This window comes from Streptopelia decaocto (assembly GCF_964273445.1).
Source record: "Streptopelia decaocto genome assembly, chromosome: 1".
Lineage (NCBI taxonomy): Eukaryota > Metazoa > Chordata > Aves > Columbiformes > Columbidae > Streptopelia > Streptopelia decaocto.
In genome coordinates, this window is record NC_138663.1 from 120722776 (window position 1) to 120748828 (window position 26053).

At 45.0% G+C, this 26053-nt stretch overlaps 1 protein-coding gene across 2 annotated transcripts in view; it reads left to right on the top strand.

Annotated features, from left to right (window-relative positions):
• The first annotated feature begins 2572 nt into the window (after window positions 1-2572).
• The window catches only part of RUNX1 (RUNX family transcription factor 1), a 176860-nt gene continuing 153379 nt past the window's right edge, over window positions 2573-26053 (top strand). For both annotated transcript variants that reach the window (XM_082044461.1, XM_082044462.1), the window contains exons 1-2: window positions 2573-2710; window positions 2901-3014. In XM_082044461.1, the coding sequence (XP_081900587.1) occupies window positions 2960-3014 (55 nt within the window). In that variant the 5' untranslated portion in view covers window positions 2573-2710; window positions 2901-2959. The remainder of the gene's footprint in view (window positions 2711-2900; window positions 3015-26053) is intronic.

Below are 26053 nucleotides of genomic sequence, written 5' to 3' on the forward strand. Positions count from 1 at the left end.
GTATATATATATGTGTGTGTATATACATATATATATATGTATATATATATATATACACACATACACATATACTCTGTATCCCTGATTGCAAAACCTTTTTTTTTATATGGTGACAGATGTGCCTGAAATTTGGGGGCTTGGCTTACCCTTAGGTGAATGTGCTATAAGGTCCTGGTTCTGCTCTCTGACTAGCACAGTTAAACTTGTATAATTAGGTTTCAGGGGCAGTCACCCTGAGAAAATGAAGCTGAAATTAGCTTATGTGCTGACCGAACGTACGGCCGGTTTTGCTTGACTTCCTGCCGCCTCATCCCACATGGCACAACCCAACCGCAGATGCGGTCGAGGGAAAAGTGGAGCCAACATCAGCTCCCGGCGCTGCCGTGTCACTGAGCCTCCAAACCCGGCCTGGCCTCGGGCTTTTTTCTCCTCTTCCTCCCGCGGGAGCGCTGCTCCCCGGGCTGCGGGCTCCTCCCGCCGGCCCGAGCTCCCTCTGCCGGCCCCGGCCCCGGCCCCGGCCCCGCAGCGCCCGCCCGCGGGCACCCATCCCGCCCGGGCAGGACCGGGCAGGGCGGCGGGGTGTGCTCCCCACAACCCGGGAGCATCCAGCCCCCCAGGCAAGCTCCGTAAGGGAGTCGTCGTGGCTGTCAGATTTCGTCTTCGGCGGATGTTTCTTGAGTTATTTACACGGGGGTGGAAGGAGTCCAGCTTTGAGAGCAGGGTGAGGTTGATGCTGGACCAGCCAAAAAGTTGGACTGATTGCTGTAGGCTCTGGAAGAGCTAGGAGGCAAAAAAAGCCTAGCTTTGAGTTACTGGCCTGATTGAAGTGCAGCAGGGGTTTGAGCTGAGCTCAGTACATGGTAGCAAAGTGTCCTAAACTTCCTGTTCTTGCTGCTCAGTATTGGTCTGGGTTTTTTTGGAAATTCATTTGGGAAAATTTCCCAATTTCCTAAGTAATATGTGTCACTAGAACTACCATATCCTTTTGCACCATAAGAAGCTTCTGTTTCAGCAGATAGAACTTTTCTGAGGAAAGCCTACTTGCACACATCCATGAAGCTCCTTGATAACCCTGAAAGGAAGCCAGGATGCCTGGGCAGATTGTATTTGCGCTAGAAATTCAGGCAGTGTCAGGAAAAGGCATTCTACTTCCATAGTCGCAATAAGCAGAAAAAAATCCAAACACATTAAACACCTAATCTAGTCTTAGGGTTCCTGCTCCTCAGTGCAGGAGGTACTTCTGCAGAGCCCCACAGAAGTCTGGCATCAACGTACACAAGCAGCATCTGCGTGCCAGGGGGGTTGACTGTGAGCTGCTCACGGGACGAACCATGCATTGTTACGTACTTGTGCTCCACCCACCAGTATTTTTTTATAATTTTGCAAAGGCTTCTTGCTTTCCTTCCAAGGGAGCTCCTTCACTGTGGTAGTCATGGAGAGGGTGCGGGGAAAGTCTCGTTCTGCCTCAATGCTGCTGTCAGTGCAGTCCATTTATTGCCACAGGTTTCTTGGCAAAGGTTTTGTGGGTTTCAGAGTGCTGAACCCCAGGCTGTACAGATGTGAGGCACTCTGTGGTTTGCAGTGAGGTGGGAAGGGGCCGCTGGCCACTGTGCAGAAGAGAGGAAAAGGAGACAAGAGGTGGCACATCAGCCACTTCTTTGTGCTGTAGTAAGTGACTTTTCTCCGCTCTTTTCACATTGTCACAGCCAGAGCCAGAACTGTCAATTGATTATTAGGTTTAGGACCTATTTTTTCTTCTTCTTTTTTTTTTTTTTTTTTTTTTTTTAAGGATGGAAAAGGAAAGGGAAGAATTTAGACAGGGCAGACTTGTTAGCACCACAAGAGATGCTGAGCTAAATCTTGAGGATTTTACTCAGGTTTTCTCTTGGGTAGGGATCCTTCTGTTGGGAACAAGATTTGTGCTAAAGTAGAACTACTGTATTTGACCCTGTGGAAGTAACTTAAAAACTTTTCCTGTGGGCTCAGAGACTAGCAACCTTCAAGGACCCCTTAGAGCATACCATCATACATGTTCAAAGTCATTTGGGGGCTTTTTGGTCTCCCCTGGTAGTTTTTTTGTTGTTTGTTTGTTTGTTTGTTTGTTTGTTTTAGGAAAAACCCTCTTTACAGTCCTTTCCCCAGCCGGTGGTCTTTCCTACAGCTGATTCCTAATGTTTTGCAGGATGACTTGGACATCCTGCCTTAGCAGCAGACTAATACCGGGGTTTGAATTACCATTGAATAAGCAGCAATGAAAACTCTATCAAAATAATCAGTATTTCCAAAAACCACAAACAACAAAACAAGCAGAGTTGAACTAACTCAGCAAGACCATTTGTAGCATCAGGGACGGTGAGTCATTTCTCTTTTCCCTCCCTCAGCAGACTCCATCGCTGCCTCGCACAGCCCCGGGGAGGGCAGGTGGAGTGGGTAGGGCATGACTTCAGAAAGTTAAAAAAAAAAAAAAGCAAAAAAAAAGAGTCGACATCACCCAGGTCACGTGATGCAAAGGGACCAATGGTGGCCCATTCTAGAAAGGGGAACAGTTAAATTTGTAATTTTGGTTGTGTGAAACACTTCTTTGGGCCTCATAAACAACCACAGAACCACAAGTTGGGTACAGAGGCAGTCACACAAGAGCGGGTCCGGGATATTGGTCAGCAGGCAGGGCAAATCGTTTTGACTGCAAACCACAGAGTTTCGTAGAGTGGTAAGCATCATCAACCACAACCAATCCGCTATTTTTTTTTTTTCTTTTTAAGAAACAATTTCAGAGTTCTTTTAGCAAAAGAACCTTACAATCCGCTTTGTGCTGCTCCTGAGGCACCAGGATAAAATAGAACGTGATGGCTGGGAGGAGGGTGGTAGCAATGACCGTTCTTCATTTTTCACTCCCCAAGGTAGAAGAAATCATATATTCCTTCACTGTAAAGAGAGAGTGAGTTTTAAGGAGGAAACAATGGCTTCAGACAGCATATTTGAGTCACTTCCTTCTTACCAGCACTTCTTGAGAGGTAAGTGCCATTCAGACTTTCTAAATATACTTTTTACTTTCCCATACTTAAGAAAATGCATGTTTGGAGAATATCTGGGGACATTCTTGTAGTACACTCTTTTTCCCACTTCAGGTTTTTTTGAGGTGCTCTCATCGAAGCTAATATCTGAGCTTCCAGGAACACCATCTCATTACTTATCAGTCCGTTAAAGAGATTATAACAAGGTCTCATTTAAGCTGTTCAAACAGCCATTGCATGCTTGTGAATTTTCTCTTTTTTTGTGAATTTTTCTCTTCATAATTCGAATAACTCACATGAATTACTGCAGATACAATAGCAGTAGCACAAGCCCCTTTTGATTCTTTTTGGCAGAACTATCCCTTTTTGAGCCGCTGCCATGAAAAATGACAGCCAACAGCAAATGACACATATTACAGGCTGGAACATGGGGAGCAAGCAGCAAGCTGGTGTGTACAGCCAGCAGAGCGTGATGCTGTCTCACTTATGCTAGACCATCAGCCTAGGTAAAGACATGTTCGCTAGGGAGAGGTCAGAGAAAGCTTAGAAACCTGCTTAAAGTTAGCTGCAACTCACGTGGGTCAGGAAAAGAAGCAGTGTCGGTAAACTCAGAGTTTCTGTTGATGCCATGCGGGTCTCGGATGACTGTGAACTGTCGGCTGCAGCCACCCTTAGATAAATGAAGCAGTCCTGTAAGGGCAGAGGGGGGGATTGAAAGGCTTCACTGAGCAATCTGCCTTTTTTCACCAGTGACCAAGCACACTCAGAGTCTCCTTCTAATGTTCTCACAATCCCCCGTAGAGCCGATGGCTTAGTCATGGGTTATTCATACAAGTAAGCCAGGGACGGGCAGGAGAAACTTGTCCGCTTGCTTGTAACTACCTTCCTAAATAGCTCATGCTACAGCTGAACTTTTCCCCTTTCCACGCAAGCCCTCTGACCACTCAAGCCCTTTTTGCAGCAGGGCTGCGCCTGTTCAGATGACAAGGCACACAAAGCCGGTCGCAGACGGCTCGTCCAGCTTGGCCAGGGTGCTGCCAGAGAGCAGCAGTTCATAACTCTTTATAGTTACAGACTACAGTTTCCCGGCCTTGCTGGCGGTGTCGGCATGAGTCATGAGTTATTTGTATTAATAAGCGGGCTGGGGAATGCGGAAGGCTTGTCCTAGCTGCTGTGTCACAAGCAGCAGCAGCTCTGCCGGCACTCAGCCGCTCCTGCGGATCAACGCTCCCCCTCAAGCGGGACGCGGGTGGAGGGCAGCTTGCCGAAACACCAGCCTGCTCTCACGTCTTGCTTCAGTTCTTTTTTTTCCTCGCCCCCCTCCACCTCCCAGCACCCATGTCAAAAGTTTTTCTACATCTGTGTTTCCTGGCACCAGAGTCGCAGCGAAATGCGTGAGTCGCTGGGGCTGGCAGCAGCTTCCAGCCTGGGCAGGGGAGATGCTGAAGGGTGAGCGAGAAGCGGCGAACTGCTCTGCAGCACTCGCAGTGCTGACATTTCCTCAGCACCCCTACCAAGCAAAGGAAGCAATACTGCTAGAATAACAAGAAGGATCTTCCTGCATTTCGTCAGCTTTTTTTTTTTTTTTTAGCTCACTCAACTGTTTACTGTTTAATCTGTAGCACAGGAAGACTTATTGAGGAAATTTTGTGCTTCTGATAAAATAACAAACAGAGTGAACCTCATGGGGCAGTGCTTGCAGCTAGAGCCAGAGCACAGCCAGCCCATAGGATGGGCTGGGGACGGCAGAGGCTGTGTTACAGGCAGGAGCCCAGAGAGCCTGAGAGCAGCTGGTTGGAGACCAAGAAACAATTTGTCCAGAAAAGGAGGAGTTTCATTAAAGCTGTTTAATCCAGCAAGTGATTTAGCTCAACACTCCAGAAGAGGTCTTATCCTTCTCCTTATAACAGTTGTCATTATTGTTGTTAACATTATTATAGTACCAGCATTTTCTGTTTCTTCATGAATTATGCTAGAATCTTCCTAGGTTAGAAGACTTACGCTAGATACCTTAAGATATTCATCAAGTTTTGGCAATTCAGGTACAGATCCTGGTACATACCCAGCACAAAACAGACCAAACTCCCCCTGTAGAGTGCTAGAAAACCTTGGGCAACGACACTTCGGTTGAGCTTTAAAGCAAACGTTTCATCCTTGCGAAAGAATATTGCGTTTGAACGTGGAAGGCTGTGACAGTTTTCCAGCAGTTCCCTTTTTGTTCCTTTCTTCGCTCAAATGAACTTCGCACAATTTCAAAATCCTGGGTGCAGCAAAAGAAACGTTTGGGCCCTGGAGCAAGAAAAATAATTGTCCCTAGGGTCAGTTGTTCTCACCCCTATTTCTCAATAGTGTTTACATAAGAAGGTCATTTGAAATGTACAAAACCATCTCTTTTCTTCTTTCCCGCCAAAATTTATTGCGCTTTCTCTCTTAACCGAAATCATGAGGTAAAGGGAAAAATAACAAGTTGTTTTCTGTCATGGATTTCACTTTATCAGTCCATGCAGTTCTCTGAGAAGGAAATCCATAACTCTTTCTTAGCCTGTTACTATGTGAAAATTGGGAAAAAAGAGGGGAGTGGGAAAGCAGAACCATTGTTCCAGCCCCTGCGATCAGTGACAGACACAGAAAGCCTGACATATTAATTGAATGTGGTACACCACAAAGGATATGGCCCTTTTTCTATCACACCACACCAGGTCCTTGCTTCTGCCACTAGGTAAAGAGATGAGGGTTATAGTGAAACCTCCAGTGGCGTCCTCTGCATGCTGAACACATTCAAATGTTTACCAGCCCTGCTTTTAATGATGGGCTCCTTTTCCAAATGGCCTTTCTCAGTTTACAGTCAGGATTTGGTGTTCGGAGTAGAGGCCAGAGCATTTTTAAGTGTCTTGTTGCAGAGCAACCCGCAAAAAAAATCGCTCTTTCTCAAATCTAGGACTACATCAGCAAGGCTGTAGTTTAAACTTTTCTTCTAGCAAGATGCGTAGTATGAAGATGGATTTACCAGTTATACTGAGGGTTCGACACAGGTTCATGTGTATTGGTTGGGTCAACACAATGATAGTTTTTGGGCAGGGGGACCAAAATAAGACCTGTTAGAGAGTCTTGTATTAAAGAGTTCACGTATGTTTTATAAAGGGTGCCTAGATAATTATACAATATCACCCCACCTCATAACTTCTTTTAACTTCTTAAGGGCGTTAGACTGTCCTGTAAGGTTCTCTAATAATTTTGCCTACACAGGAAGACAGAATAACTAATCCTTTTGTAGGGTTTTTATGGACCTCTAAATAGCACAAAGCATAACATTTTCCAGGAAGGCACTTTTTCTTCTTTTTTCCTTTTGCTGTCTAATTATTTCAGTATGCAAAGAAAGTTACTCCTGGTTTTGCCTTTGTTGTTGTTTTTATTAATTGACCAAGGCAATGAAGACTCATGATGCAACGCTTTGTTGGTTTCTTATCAAATGGAAATGAACTCCAGCAGAGCATTTTCACAACATGGAAAAATACACTGTGCATACTTTCTGCTTAGTTCTCTTGTGCCAAATAGTGCCCAGCCATTGTGAGTTCCTTCCTATGCAAATGCTAAATAAAACTATAATAAGAAGCTTTTCCTGCTCTGAAGGCTTTCCTGCCTGGACCCATGGACACCTATAACTAAGCATATTGCGGCTCACTGGAAGTTAGTGTCTCTGACTTGCCTTGTGATGGGATTTATGTTGGTAGATTCCTAAAGTCCCTGGTGCTGCACGTGAGCAGAGGGTTGAGGTGACCAGAGACTCCCTGTTATTCAAGTCGACATCTGCAATCTCATGCTCTCAGCGTATGAGACTTTTCCTTGGAGTAAATGTTTGCAGACGGTGCTGTGTGAGGGTAGAAAGTCGATTATGATTTTGGCCCTCTAGAATTGGTGACATTAGCAGAAGTGATCATATACTGGAAGAAACTCTGCCAAAGACATGTCTCTATGGGAGATGCACAGTACCCAACAGTGCCACATATTTCCATTCACTCTCCCAGTAGAATAAACCTGTACTTTCACAATAGCATAAACTACATTATCACTGCGTAGGGGAGAGAGAAGTTTTCCAGCACTTTTGCAGGCTGCCTGAACTGTAACAAAGAGTTAATTTGTGTCAGCATTATAAAATACTAATGGCATCTTGTGAATAGGAAATTGGACTAAAGCTCATAAAAACCTTGGCTCACTAGAAGAAAAAACTTGCACAATGTCTGATTTACACAACCTTCTCTCTGTTTGAGCCTTTTTTTCATTTAAAAGCCTTAAGAAACATTGCAAGACCTGAACACAGGAGTTCCTGTGAAGGAATGTGTAGAATATCTGACAGAGATGAATACACTACTTTGGCAACATCAAGAGATTTTATCCTAGGCCAAAATATTAGACAGTGTTTAACTGGTCACACTGAGCATAGTGATGTGTTGTGAAGAGAGCTTTAGCAAGGATTTAGGGTTATGGCTGGCTTGCAGATCCCCTGATTGGCTTGCCCTTTATTATGTGACTGTTAATAAGAGCTTGTTTGATGGTAGCTCTGCCTTGGATAGTATTTTACCACGAGAGCCAAACTCCAGCTCTGAGGCAGCTTTCTGGTGGGAAATAAAACCACCTTCCTCACACTGCCAGTGTATGTAATACAAATAGAAAACCTGCATTTTTTCATGCCTAGAAGATAATCACGGTTTAGTTTGACTGCTAAGGTATGACCCCCAAAGAACAGCCTGCTTATCTTTATATGGATGTAAAGGCCAGTGATATTGGCAAGTTTATGAAAATAATTTATGAAGTACTGAAAAATTTTACTTCAGAACACAGCATGAGTTTCTATGTCATCCTGTTAGTTGAGAGGGGAGAGTCTATACCTAAACCAAAAGTGACAAAGAAATTACATTCTTAGATTTAGAAATAGACATACTTGATTTTAAAAGCTAAGAAGCAGCAATCCTAAGGAAATGGCAAAGGCGTTATCTGTAAAGCTATGAGGTTGTTCCACCAACAGGAGAAGCTCATCTGACTTTGAGACCATGCCACATGCACAGGGGACACATTGGGTCCCCGTGGTCTCTGCTGCACCTCCAAAGTGGTATCCAGAGGGCTGGGCAGGGGTGTTAGCCTCAGGTCCTGTTGTGTTGTTGTGGAGAGCAAGCACAAAGTGCAGGAAGCTAAGGAGAAATGCCACCTGTAAGAAAAAGTCAGGGTGAGCTGGTGCCCTGCAGAAACTGCTGACTGTGGTGCCTCAGTAAGTGATAACGTGAGGCGGCTCGCCCCTGTGACAAGACAGGGAAACCTGTTTCCTCCTGCACATGCAGGGCAAGGGGTTGCAGGTTGAAGGCTGTCGCGGAGTACCTGGCTGGCCCCAGTAGCTCGGTGGAGGAGGAGGGCTGCACCACGCCTCCATCGGAGGTTTGGGCTGCTTGTGCCAAAATGCTTGGGTTCCTGGTAGGCTGCTGGGCGAGCACGGTAGTATGGATCCAGCGGCCCTGGCAGGAGGGCAAGGCAGAGGTAGGTCTGGCTCTGGGTAAAAGGACAGATTGAGGCTGGATGGAGAGGGACCACCTCTTTGAATCCACATCCCACCTGGCATCTCTGTCTCCTCCGTGCCAGTGCAGGACTCTCAGACACAGGATGTGAGTTTAAATTGGGGTGTGCAGTGTTTTGAGCGGGGTGGCTGCCATGAGCATGAGGGTATGCACAGAGGCGAAGCATTCCAGCATGCAGTGGGGATGCTCAGGACAGGCCACCCAATCCCTCCACTGTAGGGGATTGAGCCTGATGGATTTTCAGTGGTTCTGCAGATTGCAGTGTGCAAGGATGTGTTTGCTCAGATTTTTTCAATTTTTTTTCTTTTTTTAACTTCTGTCTTCTGTTTTTTGTTGGTGTTGATTGATATTTTTTTTTTTTCGTAAAAAGATTCATATTGTCAGGTCACCAACCCACTCCTATTCCACTCCTATCCCTTTCTCTGTGCTTAGTCGATGGATCAAGGTATGGTGAAAAATTTTCAACCAGTGCGTGATTATAGCCTAGAACTTGTTGCTATAAATTACCGTTGAAACCAAGAGTTTAACAGGATCTGTAAAACAGCTGGGTGTCTATATAGATAACAGTTTCTTAATATGTGCCAGCCAGGTAAAAGAAAAAGAAGCTTTGGAAGGGTTAAGTTCTCCATCTCTCACTGCTATATTTCAGAGCACAAACCAATCTCTGTTAAAGCTTGGAAAGAAAGTTTCCCATGTAAGCAGGTCTGTCATCTGCAAAATGAATTGTGGCTTCCTCCAAGTCATCCGGCCACGGAGAGAGACAGGCCACTGGTTAGGTGAATCACCAGTCTGAGAGAAGGACAAGAAAACATTACACTAACTTCATCTTCCCTTCTGTCATTTTAAGAGAATATATAATATTTGTATAGGCTTGAGTCAGCTTCCCAAATAGTAAATGAGTAGTAGGGAGATCTCATCTCTGAAGCATATTAATGAATTGTAATGGGTGATAACAGTGGTAGTGTTTGGAGCAGCAATGCAAAGGTCTACAGTAAGTTGGTGAAGTCCATGCATGCAGCGGCATATCTACAGTGATACTGAATGCAAGACGTCATTATTGCTGCCAGTAGAAAGGATGCTAAAAATTAAATATACAGACTCCCAATGTAATCAATTTTCAAAAGAAATACCTTTTATTCCACTTACGTTCCAGAAAAGTAAGGCCTGGGCTTACAAACAAGATACTTTTAGTACAAAACATCAAACATCTGTAAAGACATATTCAGAAAATTGAATAGGGAAAAAAAACAAAAAAGGCATAGAAGTACTGACTATGAAAGCAAGGAAGTAGAGAGTGATGGTAGCTGCTGCTTGGTAGAGTTTCCAATTCATCCTTAATACTATCCGCAGGGCTCACCACTTCTGCTTGCAAGTGAAACTACGTGAAATTGGTTGGTTTCACTTCATGAAGATCTGTGAGAACATTTTTTCCAGCTTTGATCTGTCTGGTTTTTTTTTCAGCCTATGATTTTTGTTTTGAGTTTCTGATTCCAGTGAACCCAAAAGGAGTTCAAGTCAGGGGCTTGCAGCTTTTTCTTTTGCCTTCTGAGTATTTTGTCTTGCAGTGTGTTTTCTGTTGTCTGGTTTCACACTGAAGCTGTGATTTTGAGATGTGCTTGGAAGCTGCCCTTAGGTAGGGTTTTGACTGTAAGTTGAAAGTCTTACCTCTCTTACAAATGTTTCCTTGACTGTGCTGCAAGGAAGCTTGAAACCTGTAAAGATTTATGTGATTTGCTATAAAAATTTCACTCAGATATACTTAGGGCAAGCCCTGAAATCCTTGTCAAATCAATGACATCAGAAGGCATTGACCCAGCCCTTCAAGTGCCTCTGTGTTGTCTTTAAAATAGAAAAATATAATCATAGAATCATTTTGGTTGGAAAAGACCTTTAAGATCACTGAGTCCAACCATTAACTTTGTCAAGTCCACCACTAAACCGTGTCCCTAAGAACCTCATCTACATGTCTTTTAAACACCTCCAGTGATGATTGCAACCACTTCCCTGGGCAGCCTGTTCCAATGCCTGACAACCCTTTCCATTAAGAAATTTTTCCTAATATCCAATCTAAACCTCCACTGGCACAACTTGAGGCCATTTCCTCTCATCCTATCACTTGTTACTTGGGAGAAGAGACCAACACCCTCCATGCTACAACCTCCTTTCAGGTGGTTGTAGACAGCGATAAGGTTTCCCCTCAGCCTCCTTTTCTCCAGACTGAACAGCCCCAGTTCCCTCAGCTGCTCCTCATCAGACTTGTGCTCCAGGCCCCTCAGAGCTCTGCTTCCCTTCTCTGAACTCTCTCCAGCACCTCAATGTCTTTCCTGTAGTGAGGGGCCCAAAACAGGACACAGAATTCAAGGTGTGGCCTCACCAGTGCTGAGCACAGGGTGACGATCACTTCTCTAGTCCTGCTGTCCACACTAGTTCTGATACAAGCCAGGATGCTGTTGGCCTTCTTGGCCACCTGGGCACACTGCTGGCTCATGTTCAGACGCCTGTCAACCAATAACCCCAGATGACCATTTGTGAAATACCTTGCATGTTTGGGGCAAAGCAACACAGCATGGAGCTGAGCATCTGTTTCCTTTGTGACAAATGTCTTGCACCTTCTCAGTCCCAGGCCCACCTGTGTCTCTCATAAGCCCCTTTTCTAGCCAGTTTTATGGCATACACCTGTGCTGTGTGAGCCAGACGTGTCTTGGCAGTATTGGGGCACTCACAGAAGGCTTGAACAAACACCAAAGGATGCTGAGCTCCGTCAGTGTTGCTAAAGAGCCCTGCAGTTGCCTGCTTTGGCAAAGGGAAAATGCTGTGAGATGCTGAGCAGCGGCTGAGAGTGGGGTGCCACAGCCTTTGTGGTGAGCAGACCAGCCTCCTTGCCTGGTAGTGCTCAGATTTCTATTTATACTTGCTGCACTATCAAAGGGTAGTGGAAGGCAAGCTAGCAGAGTGAAATAAAAGCTTTCATCTGTGTAGGAAGGATAGCACAGACAGATGCAATCGTACGGGTGTAAGTCACCATCAGCCAACCCCTAGGAGACGTCAGTACACATCATGGTGGTGAGTGCGGGCGGGCGGGAGACATAACTCTGGGTTCTCACTACTGTCATTACACAGGCTGGGTAGGTTTAAGCTAGCACTGCTTTACCCACACATGCTGGCAGGCACACTTCCCCGTTCCTCTGCAGACACGACCAGGAGCAGAAAGCATGCCCCAGAGACAATTCTTAGGATAATATCCTGGCTCAACCCAGACAGGGAAAAAATGGCCATCAACAATGGTGGCCCTGGGTCTGCCCTTTAGGAACAAAGAAACCTGTGAGAAAAACAAGAAGTTGTGAATAAGACAGGAGATGAGCTCTGAACACCAATATTGACAGGGGGCTGAAAGAAATGTAGCATTAAGGTGGAAGTCTAATTCATGTGACTCCAAGAAGCAGAACTATCACTTGAGAATGAAAGTTTTTGTCTATTTTACCTAGAAATATTGATGCAGAACAATTATTTATGGCGTATTACGCACAGTTGTAGAGGGAGCTTTGAGTTGGCTGGGATTTTTTTCTCTGGTTGGTAGCTGTTGGTTTGTCCTTAGCTTGTACACCAAGGGTGTATACCTCACCCTGTAGACCAGTGAGGTGTATTTTCTCACTGAGCAGTGAAGAGACTCCAAAAGGAGCACTCTTTACCATCTACCATCTCCTGGTCTTACACAGGACAGAGAAGGACAGGACTTCCATGAGTGCAACCACAGCTTTGGAAAGCAACCTGGAAAGTGTTTTCCAAGTAAGAGGCAATGAGGAGGAGGCCTCACCTGTGCCATCAGTCTCCACATGGCAAGGCTGCCATGGCTGCTGACCTTCCCATGCTGCACATCATCCTGAGCAGGATACTGAGATGAGACTACATGCTACACTCAGCACATAGGAGGTGCAATTTATTTTACAGTACCATTGCTAGATAATATCAGACTTCTGTAAAATTCTTCTGTTTTTCAGGAATTATATGTAAATGAGTTTTGGGGTTTGCATAGGTCAAATGTAACAGAATTGATATCTGGAAGATACACTCAGGTTAAGACCTCGTTAACCCCATTTGCACAGGGGTCAGCAAATCAGTTACTGCAATATAGAGTGGTTAATTGATCCTGTATACACTGTCCAAAAGCTTTACAAAGAAATTCAGTGCCACTTTGTCCATTGCAACCCTGTGGACAGCCTGGGCAAGGAGCTGCAAAGGTTACTTCATGGGGGGTCCTGGCAGATGTACATCCACCAGATCACTGAGCACACTTCTACACCAACCTGATTCCTGTTTTGTTGCCACAATTTTGTCGAAACCCAAGCTTGGAGGGACAGATAACATGTAGAAAGCATTCTGCTTATGACTCCAACTAGGGAAACGGGGTGATTCACCCTCTTGCTAGACAAAGGACAGCACAGGGACTTGCCATGTGGTTTGCCTACATGTGCCTACAAAGGACTTCCACTAACGCATCCTGGAGAGATGGCCACGTGTGAAAGGAAAAAAAACAACTTAGTCTCTGCACCCATTCTCCCTTTAGCTTCTGCACCAAGCCTGTAAAAAGTGATAATGTGTGGTGCTAAACACCCATGCTTTTTTTTACACTTAGCATAAAATAACTTGCATATTGAGACCAAGATTCAGAATTCATATAGGAACAAGAACTTATTCTAGCTGTACATGATTGCATTGGAGAAAATTATTTGCTTTTCTATATGAAACAGTGTTTCAAATACCGCATGTTGAATTATCGTGGAAATTAAAGAATGTGAATGGCTTACCTAGGTAAAAAGAAAAAGTGATGGAGTGAACTTCTTGAGTTCAAAAGGTGATGAACTACTTAAATTTTAGTGTAACATCAGAAGTTTTATTGTTGTGTATGGGGTTTTTTTCTCCTAATAGGGATTGCAATGCAAATAGTAATTTTTCTTACAGTTTCATACACAGTCCAAACAATTTTGAGTACTACTTTTGAGGAGTGATATTATTTTGCACTGATATTTTTAAGTAATCTATTTTACACTATGCAGCAGAAAGCTAGAGTAGCCCCAAACAGCTTCTTTCCTTTACTACATAGGAATAACCTTTACCCTTATATAACACTTTATACCTATATAAATTCATTCCCATTTGGGAGAGTGCTCTGCTGCAACATGAAGAGGGATTTACGGCTTGTCTGTGGAGTGAAGTTATGTCATTAGACAGATGTCTACATGAGGAAGGGTGTTTTAGGTTCACAGTTTATTGGGGCAATTAAAGCAGCCCAGTATTTTGTGTACAGAGCATCTGATCCAAGAGCCAATAAAACCAGTAGAAAGATTTGGCTGACACCCTCAGGCATTGGATGAGACCTGTGGTGACTCTTCTCCTCCAGATAAAGATGTTCTTTAAAAACTTGAAGTCACATCACTGATGGCACACGTCACTGGTCCCTTTTCTCACAGCTGTCCCTACACCCTCATACACCTGAAATTCGAAGGGGTGAGGCTGGCTCCCCTTCTGTGACACAACCTGCCTTTTCTTTGGAGTGGAATCCTGGTGCTTTCTGCCCTTGTTGCCTTGTTCGCAAGAGCTACTGCTTAAAAAATGGTGCTATGCACGTTAGAGGTGGCATTTCCAGATGCCAGCTTCTTTTTATAGGCTCATTAAGGTAAACCCCCCCCCGCTCCTTCCCTCCTGCTAACAGATCCATGCTTCAGGCATGTCCCCAGCCCACGTGGAGATAGGCAAAGCTATTCCTGAGGCCCACATCCTTCTGGTTTCGGTGTGTTTCTGCTTCGACTAAACCACACCAGTTGGAGAAGATCAAAAGCGCTATTTAAGCAGAAGTGCTTGGAGGTTTTTCAGGCTGTCTCATCTACCCTTTTGGACTTCAGAAACAGCCACACTAGCCAGAGGGATTAGGAAACACAACAGACCCCTGCTTTGTCCAAGGGAATGAGACAGTGTTGTACGAGCTGAGGGCAGTGGCTAGACAAAGAGATCACCCATTGCCTGCCTGCTGCTTTTGTGAAGTCCTGCAAAGGGCATCAGGGAGCCAGGGTTGTCCCTGCTCCCTGCCTGGGGTCTGGGTGTCCTGCTGTACAGCTGGGAGGCAGTTCCCCCATCCAGTATATCAGCCCATCCTCTGCTCTGGTCAGAGGAGCAAACCCTCACATTTTGCTCCACAGAACCTACAGGTACACAGGAGCTCCTTCACAGCAGCAGCAGGGTTTGGCTTTACAACCCTGGGCCAGCTAAAGTAAGTAGAGGGAGGAGAAAGGAGCTTTCTTAGTAAATAGTTTTTCAACAAGGTTTTTGTCTTCAACGTATGAATTTTTCTCTCCCTGTCAGACATGCTCTCATTCATTCTTTGCTAAGTTCAGCAAATACTCCTCAGTCTCCAGCTTATTTGTGAATAAATCCTGCTATATCCCACAGTCCTCACAGGAGAGACTTCCCTGCTTAAGCAGCACACACAGCTAACCAAGGCAACGTGAGGTGCTGACTCTATAGGTTTTCTCCCACACACATGACTTAAACAAGTAATTGAACATTCCTGCCTAAAACTATGGCCTCCTCCAAAGGGTCAGGCTAATACAATTTATTCACACAGACATCTTGGTAAAAAAAAATCCACAACATGATTCAACAGAAGTTTCTTGTCAGATTCCAACTTGTTTTCAGGGAAAATCTTTTCACTGTTCCCCAAATTCCTTTCTGTCTGAAGTCCATCACTTGTTAATATCTCAGCACCTTTCCTTGCAAAGTCTTGTTTTGTTGCTTTTTTTTTCCCTGCAGGAAATATAAGCAACTTTGAGGTATCCTTTATTTTAAACTGCAGTTCAAAGAGAGATTGAAATCAGAATTAGAAAAATAACCTATATAAAAGCATTAGGTGTCCAATTTTAGGAGATAATTAGCTGTATCAAAGTTTCTCTCACTTATTTTTCCTCGGTGAGAAAACAAACTACCTTGTCATTGAGGTTTTTAGAAAATGCTGCTGTTTGCAACATTTGCCATGAACTAATTAATCCAAACATTTTTAGTGTATGGCTTACATTGCTAATTCTGATGCTAGTTTTCATTTCTGCATCTGGAGACCAAAATGTCTACAGTTATCACACAGTGAAGTTTAAAAAAAAAAAAAAGTAGATCATATATTTGACTGCTAAGGTATATGCATTAAAAAATTCCATACCAAGGATTTATTTCCAGAGACCAGCACAGAAGGGAGGGTGAGAAAATCAGGAAGATAGCAAGAGGGGGAAGAAGTATTTTGTTGTGTGGCAAAAGCAGCATGTCTGATTTAGCCCTTGTATTAGCAAAGGTACTTTTCCTCAGCAAACCTTTGGGACATCGTGCTATTTCCACTGGGCAATGCATTTTCCAGCTTGAATAGGGCATACTCCCAACCAATTGTAGCTGATGTGATTTTGGAGGATTGGTGGATGACGAAAGACACCAGCCCCAGCTGCTGACATTTGAGACACAGGTGCCTGGAGCTGCCTTTGCCAGCCAGAGCCAGAGTAACACAATACAGGCAACTCCCACAGGTTGTGCTCCAAGAATAATCCACTGGCATTTGTTCAGGTTTTTTTTAAAGTTTGGTGTTTGAACTAAGTCCCACATTCTACATTATGTCATCCTACCAGTTTATTAAATTATCAACCTTTTCTTCACTGGTACCTTCCCACTTTGGTTAGTATCATATGGATACAGGTGGCTAAAAGAAACCATGCTTCTGTGCCTAGCACCTGCTACCAGCCCCTTTGATCATGTCTGCAGCCTCATCCCTTTCCAGTTGATACAGAAAATCAGAAAGGGATGGGAGGGACTGGCTTCTTGTGGTGCTGCTATGCAGTCCTACTCTTTAATTTCTGAGCTTTTAGATAGTCCTAAGACAACACATTGATATTTAGTCCTTACTGTGTAAGTGGTGAATATACCTATAAGGTTTCTGATTTATTTTTTTTTTCCAAAGTCTGAAGTTTAATACACTGTGCATACGCTGCCATGGGATCAACAAGTGTGTGTTTCTGTGGGTTCTTGGTTTCCTTTTTCCAGCCTCTCTTAGAAAGCTTTTGCATGAGACTTGACCTGTTAGTTTAATTTTGGTAAAGCAATGAAATCAATGCAAAGCTCAAAGGCAGTGTGTGCTGGGTGTGGGAGGCAGAACAGAGGTAGGAAAAAGAGAAGTATTTCTAGACCAGTTTCTTAGACTCTTACGTTTTCATGTTTAGCATACACTAATAGGTGTGAAACTTGGTAGGCAGTTTGTGTTAAAGTTCTGATGCAAGTTATGATGTGGTAGATAAAAAGTAACGCGCATATTAAGCTAAAGGGTTCATTCAAGTACTAAAGATTATACTTGCAGCATTTTTTTTTCTTTTTTAATCCTTCTGCATCATTACCTTTCAGTGTGCCTTACCATAAATATATAATATCAATCATGCTGGTTCATGTTCTGCAGGGAATATCAGCACAGCATGGGATATGTCCCTCACCGAACCAGAAACCACTTACAGCATTAGTAGTTACTTTCTTTGTAAGATTTAGTGTTGTACCTCTGTGTTATAATGCCTGAGACCTATGTGACTTTAGGATGCTAACATGAGACTTCTTTAGTGTCATTTGTGAAACAGTTGGAACTGGAGCATACCAAGACCTGTCTTGAGCCATAGCGGATGCTAATGGTGTCATCAGTGACATAATTGTTCTTGTCATGTTGTTAATGAATTGTTGGGTGAGCACTTAGGATAGGGATGTATTGAGATCTGCCTCAAGCATTATGGATAATTATGCTATTGTATATTAACTCTATTAAATCCAAACACCCTCATAACGTTGTTAATATGGACCTTCCCCACAACCAGTGTAATGTGGTAAAACACTCTCATGCTACTGGGGCTGTGGGAAACTTCTCATGAGAATTTGTCATGCTCTTTTCTGGGTAAGCCTTGCTTCACTGGGAAATTTCAAAAAGTTAATTTGGGTTGTTTGATTGAAAGCGTGCAAAACCACTAAAAGTCTTCTCCATGGAAATGCTGGGCTTATGGTAAAATTTCAGATGGAAGCATCTTGCTTCTGAATTCAAGGCAAGTCTAGTTTGGTGCATTTAAATCACCAAGACATGCTGTCCTAGGCAGAGCTAGTGAAGGCTGAATTCCTACAGACATGGGTCTTGTGGCTGCATTCTCCAACATCCAGTAAGGCTTTAATCTGATTGAAGGTTTTTTTTCTTTTGGAGGAGTCTCTAAAATCTCTCCCGGGTGCTCTTCAGCTGGGAGCACTGACAGAGACTCTCTGATGCTGCCACATTCCGTGATAGCTGTAGGAACTTAAGACCACTTCTGCTCTATCAAATTTAGCTTAAGTTGTCTCACAAACCAGAAAAGCTAGGGGAAGTACAGAGAGACTGGGAGTGATCACATAAGCACTGCCTCCACAGAAAAGCAAACTGATAGAGGAGCTTTGCAGTTCGGTTTGGCATACACTGGGACAAAGTGACACACAAAGATAGTCAAATACAGTCAGAAGCTGCCTAAACTGCTCTGGGAATAGCATGTTCCTCATCTCCATGGATGAAGAACCAGGGAAAGGTGGTCATATCAGAGGTCTGGGGGAGAGAAAAGTGTAAACAAAAGCTCAGGGTTTTTTGACTTACAGTTCTGAGCTAGTCTATCTATGAAATGATCTTGTTTACTTTGCATTTCAAATCTGATCAAGTAGATGTTTTCATCAGAAAGATACCGTAAAATTACACTCATTATTTCAGGGCCTGAACAGTGTACATCTCCAGTTGTACCTGACCAATCCAGTTCAAATAGCAAACCATAAAGAAAATCCAGGAAAAAATGCTTTCTGCTTACTTTTGAGCAAGAGATGAACTTGAAAATATTATGAGTTGTTGGTGGACAATAAGGGAACAAGAAAAGAAATAAGACTGGATGACAAACAATTTGTGATACCAGACTCATTCAGCTCATTAGAATTTCAGATCCAGCGGACTGGTGTACTAGAGTTTCGTCCAGCCTGGCTTAGCACCATCTTAGCAGTAAGGTGAACCTTTGCACCATCTTGTGCCGGCAAAGCAGAGGGAATGGCCACAGACAGGGAAAGCAGGAGAATGATACAGTTCAGCCCTACCAGCCCAGCTGGAGATGTCAGTGCTTGGAGACTCACTAGAAACCTCCCCACCTCCAGCAAAGGTGGAGGTTGGTGTTGTAGGACGGGGAGATGTGAGAAGAAACCATGCATCTCTTTAGAAGTTTTCTTCTTCTTCTTCTTCTTTTTTTTTTTTTTTCCCAGAAAATATTTTAAAAGGAAAGCTTCATTTTTCTGAAAGTTACATTCTAGGGCTGCATTTTTTTCTACATTTTCTAGCATTGATCTGTCATAGAACTGGGCAGTGTTAGAAAACCTTGCAGGTCAGAGAGCCCTTTGGCAGCTCTGCTGCAAAGCCTGTGCTGCTGCCTGGCATGAGCTCCACCTCTGCTGAGACAGGCTAACCTTTGGCCAGGCGATTGTCAGACCAGAGGCAGAGCATTTTTTGCTTTTCTCATATCTGTCTTTGGAGTAGAAACCCAAGCTGGTACCCCACCTGTTTGCAGAGACGGCAGGCTTCTCCATAGGATAGCCCAAGGAACCTTGAAAACCAGGACATTCCTCTTGAGGACCCTGATTAGCAAAGATTCGTGCAGGGGTTTTGCTAACACTGGGGTAAAAACAAGCCGTAGGAGTTGCCCAGCCACAGTGCCAGGAGCCCTGGCTCTGCCACAGGCTCTGGTGCTGCTGGCTGTGAGGGCAGTCACTCCTTTGCCTCCTCTGGTAACATCAACATTCAGCCAGTCCTGCCTTAAGCCTTCGCTCCAGCCCGTGTAGGAGGACTGCATAGCAAAAAAAATCATGCTGTCTACACCACTGCGGCCATCATGCCATGGGGATGTCAGTGGCTGCTGCACAGGCCGGAGGGGAGGTGAGGAGCTTGGATGTGCTCTTTGTGCCTCAACATAGCACAACCACTTCTTTAATAACTGCTTTTAGGTGGAATAACAAAAAGCGAGCAAGATGGAAGCTCAGCCTTTTCTCTCTGACATGGCCGAGGCTGTACCACACGCTTTTTGTTTTGCTCATCAAGAGGGCTGCAGGAAGGAGATAGGTCTGACCCCTCTGAGACACCCTGCCCAGGGTGCACCTGAAGCCGCCCTCCCCAGGGGAGAGACCCAGCGGCCCTGGGGTGGCGAGAGGGACCCGTGCCGTGAAGTTACAGGGAAGCTGTCAGCCTAAGCGGAGGCATCCTGTTTGTTGAAAAACAAGTGGCAGTTGAAGAAGGGTTGCAAGAGCAAGCAAACCGCAGCCCCTGCGCAGGGCTGATAACAGCCCTGCGCCGCTTTTGCAGCAGTTCCGTCCCTGCTGAGCACCAGAGTGGGGGACGGCGAGAGCCTCGCCGGCGCTTTCCTGTTTTGTGCTTTTTCCCGCCGCCGTTTCTTGCTGTTGAGTTCTGACACATTTTTTCAGTTACTCTCTGGTTTCCCAAAAGGGTTCCCCCTGCTATAAACGGAGTGTGAGGGGCAGCCGAGTGCCTGCTCTCTCCAAGGGGGGAACGCAAGTGACCAAGGGACTGAGCAAATGAGTAGTGCCTCGTGTTCAAGAAGGTGGCTGCAAAAAAGTGCTCTTAAAAGTAGTATGTACCTGTTGTGGCTTGGGGTTTTGTAAGCTTACACCCATGCCTGCCCCCCTGCCACCACTCCTCAGCCTGAAATCTCAGAGCACTTATGAGGCTTTATTTAACCCCATATTCAGAGCACTTTTGGAGGAAAACAGAACTGGTAATGCAAAGGGAAAAGCATTTTCGAGCCCGATTCCTGCAGTTAGGTGAACAGATCTGTATTTAAACCTCAGTGCAATGCAGAGCTAGACCCCTGTTCTGCAGCTGTCTGTGACTTTATTGCCATGGCTATTGCTGGCTCCCTTGGGTCTGATGGGAACCCTTTTGCGATGGTGAAGTGTGTGCATGTGTGCTTTGTGTTTGCAGCATGAGGAGCCTCAACTTGGTGTACAGTAGCATGTAAATGACACTGTTCACCTCTTCAAAGCTAAGCACATCTGTGAGGCTCAGAAAACTCAAGCTCGCAGATGCATGGGCTGCAAAAGTATTGGCCACGTGTATCTCCATCTGCAGGAAGCCAGGATGTTCAGTGGGCTTCCCATGACTTAGGCTTACTCAGTTTTGAATGTCTCACCTGAAGGTTCAGCCATGTGTTAACATAAATGGCTTTACATTCTTTTTCTCTAATCAGAATGCTGGGGTTAGCAGAAAAGGGGTTTTCTTTTTTTCAACTTATTTTTCTTGAGCTTTGCAAAAAATTCATCAATATTATCAGAGTACTCTTTCTCCAGAAAGGTATCTCAGCACATGCTTGTTTAAAACAGCTTGACCAGTATTCTTATCAGCATCAGTTATATAATCGTGATAACTTTTTTTTTCATTTGCTGAAAGATAGGCTTCTAGTAAGGAATTCAATTTTCAGGAAAAAAATATGTTTGAAAGATATTTCAATACCCAGTCAATTCACATTCTTCTTCTAAAATAATAATAATAATTATAAAAATGTGGGCAGCATTTTAATTTCAAATGCTGCCAAAACCACTAGCTTTTGAGTTTCACAGTTTCCCCTGTGACTTTGCTCTCTTTCTTTTTACTAACACTCTCCACTGCTGTGCTAGGAGCCATACAAATGTGCGAGAAAACACCCTGAAGAATTTACAACCAAGAAACCAAACCAAAGATAGGCGAAGGGTATGGGCTTACTGGACCTGTACTGTGGAAACTTGGTTCGTGAGAAGCATGAAATGAAACAAAAAGATAAAAATGGTTTTGGCAAGAGCTAACGTCAGTCGCACAAGTGTGTGGAGGAAGTTAGAGAAGCCTCTGAAAGGCAAGTCTGCTTGAAGTCACCTCAGTCTTCACAAATTACTCTCTGCCCATGTTTTCACTCTAGCTGCAAAAAAAAAAAAGTTCTCAAATGGGCTTTTTGTTTGTTTCTGTACATGTTGCAACCTGTCTGACTTCAGCCCATATACTGGGATCCGTCAGGCCTTCCCGGGACTCTGTCCTATGTGGGGTCCCTCCCCAGGCATGTCCATGCCCCTCTCCCCTCTGCTCTTTCCCAAACTTTTCCTGGCCCTGGCTCCTTGCAAGGGCTCTGCTCTCACTGAGGGCATCACAATATGTCCCCCTATGTGGCCACATCCTGCCCCATCACCCTGTTATCTTGCCATAGAGGCCTCGCAGACAATGCTGCCCTTTGGTTGCTTCCCCTTTTCCCTCCCATCTGGTAACACATTTTCTGGGACTGCGTAGCCCCCATCTTCCTCCCTGGCTGGACCTTGGGGATGTTTGCAATTTTTCTTTGCCTTGTAAGTGGGGAAACCCCCAAGAAATCTTTTTCCAGAGCTCAGACATTGAGAGCTCAGACAAGGGCACTGAGATTCACATCCTAGCATTTATACTGGGATCTTCAAAGGAATCTAGGCAAGCCACCACCCATAAGCTTCAGAGTAACTTGCACATCCTAGTCCCTCACTCACTCTAAGTCTCGAGGTTTGCTGCGGCATTTCTCAGCATAGCAAGATGTGATGAGAAGTGGAATTAGGATTCATGAGAGACTGCTACTGGATCAAACTTGCCAATTTCAGCTTATCTGTTTAGAGCTTCAGGCTGGTTTTTGAGTAACAGAAAATGAAGAAAGTATACTTTCCTTTGTGATTTATTGGTAAGGGAAATATACATGAACTTTTGTATTTAGTAACCCATCTGCATCCATTTCTCTTTTAAAAAGACTGGTTTAAGGTACAAAATCTCCTTTCCTTTTGAAGACTTTCTTTGCCATACCTGGAGAACAGAGCAAATAGTGAGCTGCCTCTTTAGCTGCTGGAGGCAATTAACAAAGTTGCTACAAACAGCCATTCTAGCCAGTGTGGTGTTTGTACAGGGCTTGTTTTCCTTGTCTTTGGATATGGAGCTAGAAGGTGAAAAACAAGCTACCACTCTCATTCCCCTTCCCACTCCATCCCCCCCGAGGTGACAGCCGAGCTGGGAGCCTCAACATTGATATTTTACATCACTGCTTGGACCTTGAAAACTGGCCCAAATCAGCCTATAATAAAGCCTTTCAGTGCTCCTTCATATAAAGCCTTGAACTGGACCTGCTCTGGGGGAGATTTCTCACTCCCTAGGGCTGGCTCAGAGCATCCTCTAAGGTGGTGTGACCCATCTGTTGTGGGCACTTACACCTGTATATGGATCTACTAGGTGGAAAGGGATGGAGTGAGATGTCCGGAGCTGCTGCTTCAGTGCTGGGAGGGAGCGCGCGTGAGGGCACGAAGGAGAGATGGAATGGGAGGTGGGAAGGAAAATTCTGAGATGAGCTGAGATGGGGCACTGAGCACTTGCAAGGGGCTTCCCTGTAGGAAGAACCATTGTCACCCAGCTCAAACAAAGCGCAAAATACTCCGTTTTACATTCCTCTGTCCTTCACCCCCTTCTCTCAATTCACAGCTACTTTCCAAAATTGGAGTAGGTAATAATCACGCTATTTGGAACTGAGACTAGTTCTCGTTGCTGAGCTGGGTGCTGCATAAAAGCACATGAAAGCAAGCATGCTTGCCTCAGACAGTTTCATGTCTTTAAAAAAAAAAAAAAAAGAAGCCAGAGACAACAAGTGGACATGTAGGCAGCCAAGACAGGCTGGCAGGTTAGCCAGTGCTCTGACACAGCAGCAGCTCATGCCAAGATTTTGTAGGTACCACAACAAAGGAGGACTTGGGAGGGGATAGTGGGACAGTATCACAAGTGTGCCACAAAGTGAGGGCAACACAGGGGAAGGGTAGAGGCATTTGTTTGAAAAAAATCTCCTGAGTGGCTGGATAACAGCAAGAGACACCACAGGTTGAAAAGTGATGCCTTCAGCAGCCGTTTGATCCCCAAAGGCAGGTGATGAGCAGGGTAGGGCGGACTGCCAGACTGCCTCCCTTCTGTCAAGAGAGCCTCATGGGCATGCATCTGCACAGCTTGCTGCCACATCTGTATGGGGACCAGAGGAAGACTGTGGTGCACCAGGCACTGCAGAGCTAACAGGAGGTGCCAGGGTTTCTCTCCCTGTTCCCCCACCAGCGCTGGGGTAATCCCAGGCTGTACCTCTGGTGATGAAGGTGCCAGGCATACATGTGAATCACGGTCCTTTCAAGCGGTTGCAAGTTGTCACTGGCTTTTCCCCAGAGGATGCAGCACAGTGCAGAGGTCATTCCTGGGTGCTATGGTTCAACACTTGCTACTTCTCAGCACTGGTCTCCAAAGGAGCCTGCTGGTATATTTATCTGTTGCCAACATCTGTTTGGTTTGCTTTTATTTACCCTTTCTACCAATTGGGTAGTGAGGTGGACTGCGAACTGGCTGAAGGAAAGAAGCCAGGGAGTCGTGGTCAATGGGGCAGAGTCCAGTTGGAGGCCTGTATCTAGTGGAGTGCCTCAAGAGTCGGTACTGGGGCCAGTACTGTTCAATATATTCATCAATGACTTGGATGAGGGACTAGAGTGTACTATCAGCAAGTTGGCTGATGACACTAAGCTGGGAGGAGTGGCTGACACGCCAGAAGGCTGTGCTGCCATCCAGCGAGGCCTAGACAGGCTGGAGAGTTGGGCAGGGAAAAATTTAATGAAATATAACAAGGGCAATATAACAAGGGCAAGTGTGGAGTCTTGCATCTGGGCAGGAACAACCCCAGGTTCCAGTATAAGTTGGGGAACGACCTATTAGAGAGCAATGTAGGGGAAAGGGACCTGGAGGTCCTGGTGAACTGCAGGATGACCATGAGCCAGCACTGTGCCCTTGTGGCCAGGAAGGCCAATGGCATCCTGGGGTGGATTAGAAGGGGGGTGGTTAGTAGGTCGAGAGAGGTTCTCCTTCCCCTCTACTCTGCCCTGGTGAGACCATATCTGGAATATTGTGTCCAGTTCTGGGCCCCTCAGTTCAAGAAGGACAGGGAACTGCTGGAGAGAGTCCAGCGCAGGGCAACAAAGATGATTAAGGGAATGGAGCATCTCCCATATGAGGAAAGGCTGAGGGAGCTGGGTCTCTTTAGCTTGGAGAAGAGGAGACTGAGGGGTGACCTCATTAATGTTTACAAATATGTAAAGGGTGAGTGTCACGAGGATGGAGCCAGGCTCTTCTCGGTAACAACCAACAGTAGGACAAGAGGTAATGGGTTCAAACTGGAACACAAGAGGTTCCACTTAAATTTGAGAAGAAACTTCTTCTCAGTAAGGGTATCAGAACACTGGAACAAACTGCCCAGGGGGCTTGTGGAGTCTCCTTCTCTGGAGACATTCAAAATCCGCCTGGACACCTTCCTGTGTAGCCTCATCTAAGTGTTCCTGCTCCTGCAGGGGGATTGGACTAGATGATCTTTTGAGGTCCCTTCTAATCCCTAACATTCTGTGATTCTGTGATTCTCTTCTACCAGTGGAAGAAACTGCTCCTTAGAAGACAACCGTCATCAGCAGCTTTGACTTTAGGGTGCCGTGATTAACTTTGGTTTCATCTTGTAGTTACCAGAAGTGTGAGTACGATGCCACTTGCCCCAATGAGTTTCATAGAAAGTGAAGCTGCAAAAAGTATTAGGTTTTGTCTTGTGGGAAGGCAAAAGCCACGTACACCACTAATTCTACCACAACCATTCCTTGGTTGCTGACGATAGGCAGGCTGGAGGTAAATGGGGTACTCTGCTGGGCCACAGATAGGGCTAGCTGACCTCATTCTTTTCCAGCAGCATTTCACATTTATTTGGACTTACTCCCAACACGTCTCTTTTGCATTTGAAAGAACAGCAGAAAAGTGCAGTGGGGCTGCCCCTCATCTCCCAAAATTAGCAGCTGTACTGGGGGAGAGGAACATGGTGCAGGGCGCTTGACTAAAGAGCTGATGGTGCATGGGAAAAAGCTTGTGTCTCCACTTCTGAATGGGTCTTCCCTGGATGGATTACTTTGGGGTTTTTTGTTTTGTTTTGGTTTTTTTAATTCTTCTGCCTATAAAGCATTTTAATTTTTTTTACTAAAATGCAGCAACAGAGCTATGCTGAAGTTCAACCAAAGCCTGCTGTAGGCATGAGATGGCCATCCTTTGTTTTGGCTGAGGTGTGTAGTTCAGACTACAAATTTTTTCCATCTAAAAATATCACCCCCAAAAGATTAGCAGATTTAACCACATCTCTGCAGTCTCCTGCCAGGGCTCTGCCTCCAGCATCCTTGCTCAGAGGTCTCTGCAAAGCTCTGTCTCTTCTGATTCAGCACAAACTTTCATACTCCCAGGGGTGGGTTAAGCTTCAGGATTTCAAGTTGGCAAGCTCAGATCAGAGCTCACAGTTTAAGCTGTAGGGAAAAACTTACAGCTTATGTTTTACGTTTCTGATC